Source organism: Alligator mississippiensis, chromosome 7 (genome assembly GCF_030867095.1).
Source record: "Alligator mississippiensis isolate rAllMis1 chromosome 7, rAllMis1, whole genome shotgun sequence".
NCBI lineage: Eukaryota > Metazoa > Chordata > Crocodylia > Alligatoridae > Alligator > Alligator mississippiensis.
In genome coordinates, this window is record NC_081830.1 from 6,362,569 (window position 1) to 6,376,322 (window position 13,754).

Here is a 13,754-nt window from a genome sequence, read left to right on the forward strand (position 1 = left end):
TTTCTCAGGTGCCGGGTTCCAGCTGCAGCTGGGGGAGTCTGCATGGGACAGGAGGAAGCATCAAGAGTCTCTGCATGTCTCCTGAAGATCCTTTGAGTTTACTTTCATGGACTGCTACATTGTCTAGGTCCAGCAGGCTCCTGGGAAGGGGCTGGGCTGGGGGGCTGAGATAAGGAATACTGCATCCAGCTAGTGGCCCTCCTTGGCTGTGAACGGGTGATTTACCGTCTCCCAGGACAACTCCCAGAGCCTGCTGCAGCTGCAGATGGGCAACCTAAAACTGGAGGACACAACCCATATTACTGTGCCAGGTACAGTGATTCAAACCCTATTTCAGGCAATACCAAATCCCAGCTCAGAATCTCCCTTTTAAAGGTGCTGCATGGGGGCAGCACCTCACACAGCACAGCCCTGCAGAGAGACAGGAGAAGATGCACGGCCCATGGGAGAGCAAATCACACTTTCAATTCCATCACTCCTGTCAAAAATTGTCCCATCCCAGCTCTACAAATATCGCTCCCATCCGAGGCAATCCCGGGCAGGTCCTTTTTGGCGTATTCAGCAGAGAAGAGATTTCAAGAGGGAGCAGTGGATTCAGCCACCTTCCCCACGTGGAATAGCCCAGCTTGGTCCCATTACTGGGCCCATCATCACGTGCAATAGATTTCCTCACGTGGTTGAATCCTTATGTCCAAGCAAGGGCTGGTCTCTGTGAAAGCAATGCCGATGCAGCCTTTGTTGGAGCCCCTGCACACCCAGCCCCACAAGCCCACCGAGGGGCTGGCCCCTGCTGCTTCCTGGGCTAACTGAATTGTGTCCCTGTTCAGCAGGTTTCCAGGGCACCTATATCCAAAGGACTCAAAGCCAGATGCCAGTGGTTCCCCCTGGGGATACCCCACTCCTAGCCTGGCCCTGTTTGTAGCCTCCTGCAGACCCTCATGCAAATGCCCCCTCTCAGCCGGCCTGCTTAAATATGGGTCTCAAGTTCAGGATCCTCAGTCCAAGGCCAGCCCGGACGCCGCCTCCTCCTGCCTCCTGCGAGATTCATTTCTTCTGAAGCCCAGGATGGAGACTCCCCTGCTGCTCCTTTCCCTGTTCTCTAACCTGCGAGTGCCCTTGGGGCAAAAGGCAAGAAAAACAGAAGAGAAATAGATATGTTAGTAGTGTAGTCCGCAGGTTTGTCATTGCCCTGAAATAGAATAGTTTTCTGAAAGCATACTGTTAGGTTTACAATAATTTGGATTTTTAAGAAGTATTAGCTTTACAGCTGAATACAAGGCATGACCTGTGGCCTAGTAATGCAGCTGACCACAAGGCAGAATGATAGCTAGGCCTTTGCTTGTGTCAAGTAATCATTTTAACTGCAACAAGCATTTTCTGAGTTAAAAAGTGAATCTGTGTCTGTGTGCTAAAAAAAAATCAGCTACAGCTAGAAGTAAGATAAGACAGAGAAACCATTGTTTGAGCTTACTGGTTGTGTCCTTGAGAAGTATCTTCTACTGTGTAAGGTTTTGCTAACATAATGTTACTGTTACTTAACTTTTAGCTTTTAAAAAGTGCTAGTTCAGCTTAATAGAAATATGCTGTTACAAAGATTTGTAGAGCACCGCCCCAAGTATTGCTTTTTGTTAACCATATAGTCTTGCTTTGTTGTAAGAAGTATAAAAGATCGCCTCACCCTTGAGGGGGGCCATTTTGCCTTTTGCTGGCTTTATGGTCTTTGCTCGAGCAAATAAACAGCTGTCTTTCTTTACCCGCGTTGTCTGTCAATCAAATTACAGCTAGACAACGGACCTGAGGGAGGTTTCTCCCACCACAATTTGGCGACCCAGATGGGACCCGTCTAGCTTGATGCCTTTGGAGACCTCCATCCCCCGACACCCCAGCGCGCACCAGGTGAGTTCACCTATTTGGGTCAGTCTCGGGAGGTGGACGGTCCCCTCAGGACCAATAAGGCGGGATCCTCAAGTCGGGTAAAGGAACGGTACCGGCGAGTACCTCAGGTCAGGTATGTTTTTGGTTTCTATCTGGTTTCTGGTTTTACCTCTAGAGGTCTCTGGAAGCAGTCTTTGAGGGTATCTGTCTGCTGATCTAAACGCTGATAGAGCCAGCAGCCTCGCCGAAAGGCAAAAGACACAGATATAAGGTAGAAATGCTGTTATAACGGCCAATGACTAGGGTCTCGGACTCAAGACGCCCCTCCTCACGGAGAAAGCCAGTGGGGGCCGAGAACACCGGTTGTTGTACGTGGACGAAACAGCTTCTAGGCAGGTAGAACTTAGGGAAATAAGACTGCTTGTGCTTGGATATAATCATGGGTTCTGGTCTAGGGATAGTTATTCCTGATTCACCCCTTGATTTTATGATTAAGAATTGGAAACATTTGGAGGGACGGGCGGAACTGTCTAAGTCTCGTATGGCAGAACTCTGTTTAATTAATTAGACGTCTCATACGTCTCAGTTAGATTTGGGAAGACAACGGCCAGAAAATGGATCATTTGACCTAAATCATCTGGCTGCCTTACGAAAGATCTTGGAGGACCTCCGCCCTGGCCAAATTAGTTATTGGTATTTATGGGACAACGTTGCTAGCAAGCAATTAAAACCTTTAGCTTCCCAGACCCCTGTACCTTTTCCAAATCTGTTAGCTCCCCTTCTATATCCAAAACCTGCTGCACCACCATCATATTCAGAAGATGATTAGACCCATGCCTAGGCCCCCTAACCTACCATTGATACCACCCCAAATGTTTAAACCCCAAAACATTGCCCCTGGGCCGGCTGAGGGACTGGGAAGTCTTCGGGAGGCATCACCTCGATTGTCTCTCTCAGAATCCCCGAGTCCCGGATCTGGAGATGGGTCAAGAGATCCCTCTCCAGATTCCAGTTCCACTCCGATTTCAAATCGCACTCGTCAAAAATTGTCTAAGCCTGAACTTCAGTTGCCTCTAAGAGAATACCCTGTGCCTGGCGAGGGTGGAGAAGTTATCAGTCACTGGACACACGCTCCGTTCTCCACCACAGACCTCTTAAACTGGCAAGAAAACACCTCCAGGCTCAGAGATGATCCCAAAGTAGTTCTAAGACGCTTCAAAACCATTTTCATGACTCATAACCCCTCCTGGTCAGATGTCATGCAGCTTCTCGAAAGCCTCTTAACTATGGACGAGAAGACTCAAGTACTACGCCATGCTGACCAATTTCTAGCCGATCAGCCCCATGAAAACCACCCCATGCCTAATGGCGTGCCCAGGCAAAATCCGAAATGGAATTACAATCAGGAAAGGGGGCAAAATTCAATACGAATGCTGAAAGACAGCATTTTAGAAGGATTAAAGAAAGCGGGAGATAAAACTACAAACTGGTCCAAAGTGACAGCTACTGTTCAGGGTCCCGAAGAACACCCTTCAGACTATTTTGAAAGACTCTGTAAAGCTATACGTCAGTATGGAAACATAGACCCCGAGACACCTGCCACTTTGCCTGTGTTAAAACTTGTATTCATAAGTCAGGCTAGCAAAGATATTTAAAAAAAATAAATAAATAAATCTTAGCCATTGCTACTAAAACTTTTAAATAGAAAAAAAAGAAAAAAGGAAGAAAAAAAAAAAAAAAAAGATGCAGAAGAGCCAGTCTTTTGAGATTATAAAGCTGCCTGTAGCTTACTTCTCTGCACAATTAGATCCAGTGGCAAAGGGGGGAGTAGGCTGCCTTCGTGCAGTGGCAGCAGCTGCAATCATAGTCGAGAAAGCCCAGGAATTAGTCCTCGGATATCCCCTTATCCTCAAGGCTCCACATGCAGTTGCCCTACTTCTACTCCAGAAAAATACTCAACATTTTTCTCATCAGAGAATGAACAAGTATGAAACCACACTTTTAATGGCTACAAACCTGGTCATAGAGAGATGCAATACCCTGAATCCGGCTACTCTATTACCTCTACCCAGCGACGGGGAACCAGACTCTCACGATTGCCTTCAAGTTGCAGCATTTTCAGACAAACCCAGGGTAGATCTTAGTGACCTACCCTTAGACAACCCTGACTTGATTTTTTTTGTAGATGGCTCTTCAAAATTAGTAAATGGAGTTAGAAAAACGGGTTATGCAGTAGTAACTCCATTTGAAGTACTTGAAGCTGAACCACTGCCTGGGCAGTTGAGCTCGCAGGCGGCTGAACTTACTGCCCTTACACGAGCTTGTCAATTAGCATCGGGCCACTCTGTAAATATTTGGACTGATTCTAAGTATGCCTTTGGAATCTGTCATGCCACTGGACAATTGTGGAAACAGAGGGGATTTATGACAGCTTCTGGAACTAAAATATCAAATGCTAAACAAGTTAATGATCTCCTACAAGCTGTAATGTTGCCAAAAACATTAGCGGCAATGCATTGCCCAGCTCATACCAAAAAGGGAGATCAAGTCTCAAAAGCCAATGCCCTGGCCGATGCTGCAGCTCAAACAGCAGCCTTACAACCACTATCCACCCTAGCCTTCCAAGCTCAAATTCCCCAGTCAAAGGCATATTTGGGAATATTGCTAGAGCCAAAAATGTACGAGTCTGCACCACCTTTAGAACAACAGAGATGGAAAGCGGCAGGAGCCACCTGTAAAAAAGATGGAATATGGCGATTGCCAGATGAAAGGATAGTGTTACCTAAAGCAGCTCTTAGACCCTATCTGCAACAACTCCATCAAAGCGAGCATTTAGGTTGTGAAAAACTTGCCACTATCACTAACAGGCTGTTCTATGCACCCGGAGTCTACCAGGAAGCAAAAAGGCTTTTAGAACACTGCAGTATATGCAAAAGGTTTAATATCAAGGGAGAAAAATCAGGACCCCCTGGGGCCCGCCCCTGGGCTTATACTCCCTTTGAAAGACTACAAATAGATTTTGCTGATATGCCTAAAGACAATGGATACAAAAACCTCCTAGTAATTGTTGACCAACTCACGGGGTGGGTAGAAGCTTTCCCCACCAGAAGAGCTACAGCACAGCAAGTAGTAAAAATACTCCTTAATGAAATTATACCCAGGTTTGGTCCTCCACGTATCATTGAAAGTGATCAAGGATCGCATTTTACTGCTGACAAACAAAACACTGGCCAGCTGCCTAGGAATAGAATGGAAATTCCATACCCCTTGGCACCCAGAAAGCTCAGGACAAGTAGAGAGAATGAATCAGACCCTGAAACAAAAAATTGGAAAGCTATGTGCTGAGAGCGGGTTAAAATGGACTAAGATTCTCCCACTGGCCCTTATGTCCATCAGAACTACCCCCAGGAGAAAACTAAAGCTCAGCCCTTATGAGCTGCTGTTTGGACACCCTGTTCCCCAACATTTCCCCTTACTACCGGCTCACACTTCTTCTCTTTTAGGCAATGAAGGACTCACCTCTTATATTTTATCTCTACAGTCTCAGTTAAAATCTCTCCATAGGTATGCTGCTTTAAGCCAACCCCTCCCTGCCGATGTCCCAGCACATCGCATCCAGCCTGGAGACTGGGTGTATGTAAGAACTTGGAAACGGTCTCCCCTTGAACCTAAGTGACAATGACCGTATCAAGTCCTCCTCACCTCCCACACCGCCGTAAAAATAGCAGAGAAGGACAACTGGATTCATTATACTAGTACAAAAAAGACAGAAGTTTCACCAGAGCTCAGGATCGGCTCCAACGCGAGCTTCCCTGACCTGGAAAAGGGGAAGCCAGAAGAAGACGACTGCGGACTTCGTGGGAGCACCGCATGCCCACCTGACTGTGACAAGGGTGAGCCAGAAGCAGACGAAAAAAATAAAAACAAACACCTCCTGGACCTGCAGCCCGTTAGATAATATAAAACTCAAACTAACCAAGGTCCACTAATGAACTGTCACCCTTTTGGGGTCCTGCCCAGCCCAGAAAGCACCAAACTCCAAGTACTGCATCCTCTAGACACTGTTGGATGAGCTGAAACTGAGCACTTTGAGACTGTAACATGTCCCAGAAGATCAGTTATTGGAGCTGCAGGGTTGTGCATACTGTTTGTGCTGATTTTGGTTATAATATGGTTTTTATAACTATGTTATTTCTAATCTTTCTCTTTGCTGGAGAAATAAGTCTCTCACAGGGGTCGGCTATAGCTGCCAGTTGCTGCAGATGTGCTAATCCTGGTGCCTGAGGTTTTCCTGTCTGGATAAGCGATTCAATCGAACTCTCTGATATAGACGGGAAGGTCAACATTGCCCGTTGGTATCCTCCCTCACATTGCTGTAGTTCAGCAGAAGTTCGGGTATTTACTTATGGAACAGAATATTGTGTAAAGCCTAGCCACCCAGTTTTCAAACAATTTGCAGAGTCTCCTCAGGCTAAGACTACTCTTAAACCTAATGTTGCCCACATCTCTGATAATAATACGTACCTCCAATACGTTGAGAGAGCCGCTAAAGCAGAAAAACAAAGTGATTGTTGGGTGTGCAGTCATTTTCCTCTACACACCCAAGGAGGCATTCCTATGACTCCCATCCCCTTGGGCCCCATCGAGTCACTTTTAAACCCCTCTAATAACCAAGCTTGGGACCAAAGTCAACAAGAGTTCCTTTTAGTAAAGCCTGTTGTTGGAGATTGGTGTTTCTATGTAAACTGCTCAGTAGCAGACTGCATTAATTTAGGCACAAGCATATGTCACCACTATTTTACTAGTTCTAGTGGAGGAGACTGGCGTAATAATAACACAGCAACTCCTACCTATTGCAGCTCTTACAATGATTTCTACAGCAGCAAAAATTTAACCAAGGGCACTAATCCTATCTGCACCCCCATCTCCTCTTTAAATAATACCTTGTGGTATTGTTTGTACACTGATACCTCCCGGGGACAATGCTTCTTCAATGGAACTGCAAATCCTTCCTTTAAATCAAAGGGTGAACGCGGGGTGCTAGGGTTAGGAAACGGGGGCCGAATACCTCCTAAGTATTCAAACCTCGCTGCTTTAAAAGGACAATACTGGGTCTGTGGCTCCCACGCCTACCATAAAATCCCCGCCAAAGGAAAAGGTATCTGCTATCCAGCGATGCTAAAACCCTCTACGTCCTTTGCCACGCACCTTCCACGGGGCAGGTGGCGAAACAAGAGGGATTTGCAAGAAAGCTGTGATATAGTAGATAAATATCAAAAAACTCCGCTTACCAAAGGAGTGTTAGTCGGGTGTTCTTTAGCAGGTATACTCCCAGGAGTAGGCACTGCTTGTCTTGGAAGACTTACACTACGCCTACAAGCTGTGATAGAAATCATGGCTCATGAATTCAGTGAAGGTCACAAGGAACTCTCGAAGGCCGTTGCTGCCTTGGCTGACACCCAAGAAGAACTCAGACAAATGGTAATTCAAAACCGTATAGCCCTTGATTTTCTCCTCGCTGCTCAAGGGGGAGCTTGCGCAGTTATCGGACCAGAATGTTGCATTTGGGTTAACAGTTCTTTTACAATAGTACAAACCCACCTCAATGATGCAGCTGTCCATATCCAAAAAGCCGAAGATATAGCAAAAATCCCCAAAGATACATCTCTTAGTTAGCTCACAAATTGGTTGCCTTCCCTTACAGGATGGCTTAGACCTTTTGTATTAAGCTTAATTGGAATTGTTATAACTATAATCTGCCTGTTGTGCTGTTTTCAGTGTCTATGCTCTCTAGGACAACAGTTTATGCAAAGGCAAGTAAAAATGTATGGTCAGTTTGTACAAATATCCAGCATCAATCATCAAAACCTAACCCCACAAGAAGTTAAATACCTAAAAGTGTGTTCCAAAATTTCCTCTGAAAAATTGGAACAAAGGGAGGAATTGTAGTGTGCAAGTTTGTCATTACCCTGAAATAGAATAGTTTTCTGATAGCATACTGTTAGGTTTACAATAATTTGGATTTTTAAGAAGTATTAGCTTTACAGCTGAATACAAGGAGTGACCTGTGGCCTAGTAATGCAGCTGACCACAAGGCAGAATGATAGCTAGGCCTTTGCTTGTGTCAAGTAATCATTTTAACTGCAACAAGCATTTTCTGAGTTAAAAAGTGAATCTGTGTCTGTGTGCTAAAAAAAATCAGCTACAGCAAGAAATAAGATAAGACAGAGAAACCATTGTTTGAGCTTACTGGTTGTGTCCTTGAGAAGTATCTTCTACTGTGTAAGGTTTTGCTAACATAATGTTACTGTTACTTAACTTTTAGCTTTTAAAAAGTGCTAGTTCAGCTTAATAAAAATATGCTGTTACAAAGATTTATAGAGCACCGCCCCAAGTATTGCTTTTTGTTAACCATATAGTCTTGCTTTGTTATAAAAAATATAAAAGATCGCCTCACCCTTGAGGGGGGGCCATTTTGCCTTTTGCTGGCTTTATGGTCTTTGCTCGAGCAAATAAACAGCTGTCTTTCTTTACCCGCGTTGTCTGTCAATCAAATTACAGCTAGACAACGGACCTTAGGGAGGTTTCTCCCACCACAGCACCTGCCACGGAAAGCTTTGCCCCAGTGCTTCTTCTATCCCAGACAGCAGACAAGTTCACGGCCACATGCAGGAGGCTGATGGGTACAAGGGATCACACACAGAAAGGATCCCCAGCATCTGATGCATGGTGGCTGCCTGAGACCCTTTTGCAGCCTGAGCAATCCCCACCTCCTGCTGAGCTCCCTGCCCTGCCTCAGGAGGATGAGTCTCCGTCACAGACTCTGACCAGTGCTGGGAGGATTCAAATGCTCTCGGTTCTTATCGCCAAAAGGGAAAGCACATACAAAACCCTGTCACGGGGATCCACAGTGGTGTACCTTAGTGGAGACAGGGCCCTTCAGCAAAGGGGAAGGAAATAAGGCCCCAGAGCCTGCTGTGGGAGGTACCCAGACACATAGGATGGGAGGGTCCAGCCACTGTCTGTGCCCAGCACAACTGATCCCCCTCCCTGGGGAAAGCAGCAGGCTGGTATAAGGCAGGGGACATGCAAATCACAGACAGGCGGCCCGGTATAAATCTCTCCGCCTGCTGCCCAGGCAGCACCTGCACACACAACCCATAGTCCTCAGGTCCAGGCAGTGACCACCAACATACAAGAGCTTACCCCAACACCAGGGAAAATGGGGCTTGGGCTCCACCTGCTTGTCCTGGCCGCAGCTCTGCAAGGTATGTCATATTTCCACAGGTAGGGGAAGGGAGTGCTGCCCTGATCTTGCCCTGGTACTAGTTACTCTTGGATCCTACCTTGCTTTTCAGGTGCCTGGTCCCAGGGGCAGCTGGTAGAGTCTGGAGGAGATGTGAGGAAACCTGGAGACTCTCTGACCCTCTCCTGCAAAGCCTCTGGGTTCACCTTCAGTAGCTTCTACATGAACTGGGTCTGCCAGGCTCCTGGGAAGGGGCTGGATTGGGTGGCTAGAATTAAGAGTGATGGATCCAGCAAGTGGTACTCCCCGGCTGTTCAGGGGCGATTCACCATCTCCAGAGACAACTCCCAGAACATGCTGTACCTCCAGATGAGCAGCCTCAAACCCGAGGACACAGCCCTGTATTACTGTACCACAGACACACAGTGACTCAAACCCTCTTCATGGCAATACAAAATCCCAGCTCAGATCCTCCCTTCTAAGATGCCAGGAGGGGGCAGCCACGCTGCACAGCACAGCCCTGCACAGAGGCAGGAGGGGACACAGGGGACAGGGGAGAACAGACCCCAGCCTCGAGACTCTTTTCCACTCCAGGAGCCCTGACAAAAGCCACCCCCAGGCCCAACTCTGCAGACATGGCTCCAGGCCACAGGAAAGCCCAGGCAGGTCCTTCTCAGTGCATGTCCCAGGAGGACAGCAGGTCCAGTGGCAGCAGCAGCGTGGGCAGAGTGGGGTGTACCCAGCTCAGGATGTGGGGGGAGGAAGAGGTTTGAGCTGAACAAGCTTTGGCACCATCACCCGCTGCTGCCCGGGGCTCTGCTCCACACAGCCGTTCACCCTCACTGCTGGCCACCCACCAAAAACACACACACCTGCTTCAGCAGACAGCCTCCCAAGGCCCAGCCTGCTCCCCTGCTCCCCACGGCAAACCCACCCTGGCTGACTGGCACTGACTCCTGCTCTTGCTGCCTCAGGCTGATGAGCTGGGGCTCATGCCACAGGAAAGTCTGACCCAGATCCAGGGCAGAGCGCTAGATTTCAGACCCTGGTTAGACAATGCAACTGCTGCCTGGCATGTTGTCAACCCTGGACACAGCCAACACTAGGAGAAAGTGTGTGTCTTGTGAGAACAGGGTAATCAAGGATCCCTCTCTAGATCCTGGTGTTTTTCTGGGTGCTGCCTGTCCCCACAACTCCCCTCATCTATAGCGTGAAGCCAATTGCAAAGATTTGTGCAGCAGACGATACCAGTTGCCCTGGAGGATGCCCTTGTACCAAGGAGAGGGACCCAGGCCCAGCCCAGCCCAGGGACCCCTTTATGAAGCAGCTGAGGCCACTCCTCCCTGCCCCTCCTGCTTCCCTGTCTTCTGCTCCCCTCTCTCCTGGGGGCCTGCTCCCAGCCAGACGGGAAAAGCTGCCCAGGGGAGAGACTGTCTGGGGCTCAGTTCATGCTTGTTGTCCCCTCAGCCCATCTGTGGAGGATCCAATCCTCAGGTCTGGATAAGGCCCCAGGGGAGAGGGGAAAGGAGGCAGGGCAGAGCTCACCTGCCTCTGGGCTCCAGGGAGAACTTGTTTGCTGGTTTGGGGCACTTTAAGATAAAAGCTGATACAAGAACCAAAAGACGTTCCCCCCCCCCCCAATGACACACTGGAGATCTCCCGCTTTGGAGCAGATTGAATTAATCTAGTCTACTCTGCACACACGCTGAGGTGAACTGTGCTGCGCCACGTGCAGTTGTGTAAATGGCAGAAGGCAGGGCAGCACACAGGAAATGGCAGTGGTGAACTTTTGAACTAAAGCACCTTTAAGGTGTTTTAGTTCAAAAGTGCAACACCACCATTTTCTCAGTGGTGACACTCATTTTGCTGCTTATACAACGGGAATGGTCACAGTGCAGGCCCTTTTCAAAGCTCCTAGCGCTGTAGCACTTGCATGCGTACAAATGCCCCCAAAGAGGGTTAAGGTCTGTGCGACTTCACACCAATTATATCCCCTGAAAGACCTGTCCAGGTTATCATAGCTAGGGAGCACCTCCTAGGGCAGCAGGGCACGAGATGGAGCCCATCTGCTCTCCTAGAAATAAAACTTACCTTGAGATATTCAGGAGCCTTAGAGAGGCTTGAGGGCACAATTTCTAATGAAGTCAGAACCCTTTTGGTAGACATCGTAACCACTTCCACATAGAAGAGGCTGGGGCCATTTGAAAAGGAGGTGTTTCAGCTCCTGGACACACACACAACAGCCAGTCTCATCCCAGATGGGACCCTAAAACACTCCCAGGGGCCTGCAAGCCCCCTTCCCTTTGGGAGAGTCAGTGGAGGGAGGGAGGGAGTGGGGCAGGGGGCAGAGGGGGTTGATCTTTCCAGGCAGGGGTGACATGTCCCTCACTCAGGAATCTGAGCAGGCCCAGCACAGTGCCAGGCATGGACTGGATGCAGCAGGAGGGACAGTCCTATTCCCTCCCCCAGCACCTCTCACAAACTAATCAGCCCCGAGAAGGGATGGCACCTGTGTTTCTTATGGAGGGGGATATGCAAAACAGAGTGACATTTCTCTTTGTATCTGCCCACCTCTCAGGTAACTTACTCACAGGTATCATCCAGAGGCTGTTGGAGAATCGCTCTGAAGGCAGGCAGTTCCTTGATCATGAGTTTTGAGAGAGAGAGCAAGCTTCAGAGGGTCCAGCTCTTCTTCGTTCCTGAGCATCCCTCATGGCTGCTGCCCCCCTCCTCCCGGGCAGTCCTTAACTTATATAGCCCTTGTGACCTCACTTACCTGGTCCAATGGAGGCCAGCACCTGTTGGCTGTAAGCGAACCAATTTGAATTACATCACTAGTTGCCAGGCAGACTCTAGCCCACCAGGTGGGGAAGCCCCTCTCTCAGGTATGTGATACCAGTCACGTAGGCAGAGAGAGCAGGTTTCCCCGCTCCCCCAGGAAAGTATCTAGCTCAGGTTTCCTAAAGAGACAGGGTAAGGATGTGTCTCTCTGCTGGGCCCTTCCTTATCATATTGTCACAGAGCAGAGACTGTGGGGAGAGACAAAGGTGGCTTTCTGCCACACAGGACCCTCAGCCCATTAAGAACAAGCCCTCATATTGCCCACAGCCCGATACTCATCATTGCCTTTTTTACCCTCATGTTCATGTCACCTACAAACCATAGGCAGAGTGTGTATGGAGGAGCCCTCACACCTCCAGGCAGAAGACCGGGCTCTCTCGGCCTTCCAGCCAGGGCTGCCACAAACACAAGGGGAGCCGGGTGGGATGTGTTAAGGACAGGCCCTGCTTGCTCTACCCCGCGGGACACACACAATCAGTCACACAACAGCCATGGCCACCTAACTCCCTGAGCCAGGGGAGTAGCAGGGGGTCGACCCCAGGGATGTTCTCTGTCATTGGGGGTTTACCAAGAAAGGAAAGTGTTTCCGAAATGACAGACAGGAGCTGAGAGCACCAGGGCCATTCAGCTCCCGGGAGCTCCAAGGAGGGCATCTGGGACCCTTGGCCAAGACCTGTCCGACTGACATAACCCCCGCACTCTTCCCCAGCCAAGGCACATCTGAGATTGAGCCCTGTGGCCCAGCACCTGCTCCCCATGGGCCGGCCCTGCCTCTGCCTCATTGCACTAGGCAGGGCTGCAAGTCCCCTTCCCTTTGGGAGAGTCAGTGGAGGGAGGGAGGGAGTGGGGAGGGGGCAGAGGGGCTTGATCTTTCCAGGCAGTGGTGACATGTCCCTCACTCAGGACACTAAGCAGGGCCCAGCACAGTGCCAGGCAAGGACTGGATGCAGCAGGAGGGACAGTCCTATTCCCTCCCCCAGCCCCTCTCACAAACTAATCAGCCCTGAGAAGGGATGGCACCCGTGTTTCTTATGGAGGGGGATATGCAAAACAGAGTGACATTTCTGTTTCTGTCTGCCCACCTCTGCCCAGGCTGTACACAGATACCTTCTGCCTCCCCTGTCCCTGCTCCTCTCCCACCACTCCCAGAGACAGCGTCTGTTCCCACCCCAATGGCCATGGGGCTTCGGATCCACCTCCTTTTCATCACAACAGGTCTGGAAGGTATTCTCTGCTCTCAGATCATTGCTGAGGCTGATCCACCTTGTTCTACTCACCATAACATACTCATGGATAAAAGTGACTCTCTTTACAGGTGTCTGGTCTCAGGTGCAGCTGGTGGAGTCTGGAGGGGCCTTGAGGGAGCCTGGAGACTCTCTGTGCCTCACCTGCACAGGCTCGGGATTTGATTTGAGGAGATACGGCATGGACTGGGTCCCACAGGCTCCTGGGAAGGGGCTGGAGTGGGTTGCAGTCATCTATTCGGACAGCAGTAAAGAATACAACGCAGACCCTGTGAAAGGACGATTTGCCATCTCCCGAGACAACTCCGAGAGCCAGGCACACTTGGACATGAGCAGCCTGAGACCTGAGGACCCTGCTCAGTATTACTGTGCAGCTCACAGCAGTGAGATATCCATGTCAGCTCATAGAAAAAGTTCCTCTTGCCTTGAAAGCAACAGCCACACGGTGACACCCACGGTCTTTAAACTACAACTCTCAATGGAGAAAAAGAAAATAGGTTGAGGGAGCTCTGACTGCTCTTCTCCATTTATGGAGAAGGAAATAGCAT

The 13,754-nt window shown here is 49.2% G+C and overlaps 1 protein-coding gene, 1 long non-coding RNA gene and 1 gene segment (V, D, J or C); 2 read left to right on the plus strand and 1 right to left on the minus strand.

Moving 5' to 3' along the window:
• Window positions 1–443: 443 nt before the first annotated feature.
• Window positions 444–7,256, minus strand: LOC132251343 (uncharacterized). Its single transcript, XR_009463317.1, has 2 exons — window positions 7,167–7,256; window positions 444–1,115 (listed from the first exon to the last, which is right to left on the minus strand). It is a non-coding gene; the product is annotated as an uncharacterized LOC132251343 (long non-coding RNA).
• Window positions 1,724–8,408, plus strand: LOC132251342 (syncytin-1-like). Its single transcript, XM_059730431.1, has 2 exons — window positions 1,724–2,008; window positions 5,440–8,408. Exon 2 carries the CDS (start codon window positions 6,493–6,495, stop codon window positions 7,549–7,551), a length of 1,059 nt encoding a protein of 352 aa, XP_059586414.1. The 5' UTR covers window positions 1,724–2,008; window positions 5,440–6,492; the 3' UTR covers window positions 7,552–8,408.
• A 689-nt stretch (window positions 8,409–9,097) lies between these two features.
• On the plus strand, window positions 9,098–9,550 carry LOC102568048 (Ig heavy chain V region C3-like). The segment is given in 2 exon segments: window positions 9,098–9,143; window positions 9,234–9,550. Coding segments are annotated over 2 exon segments (363 nt in total).
• The last annotated feature ends 4,204 nt before the right edge of the window (window positions 9,551–13,754 follow it).

Excerpts from the sequence above, each read along its gene's own strand:
- LOC132251342 (XM_059730431.1), top strand. The coding sequence starts at position 6,493 with ATGACTCCCATCCCCTTGGGCCCCATCGAGTCACTTTTAAACCCCTCT.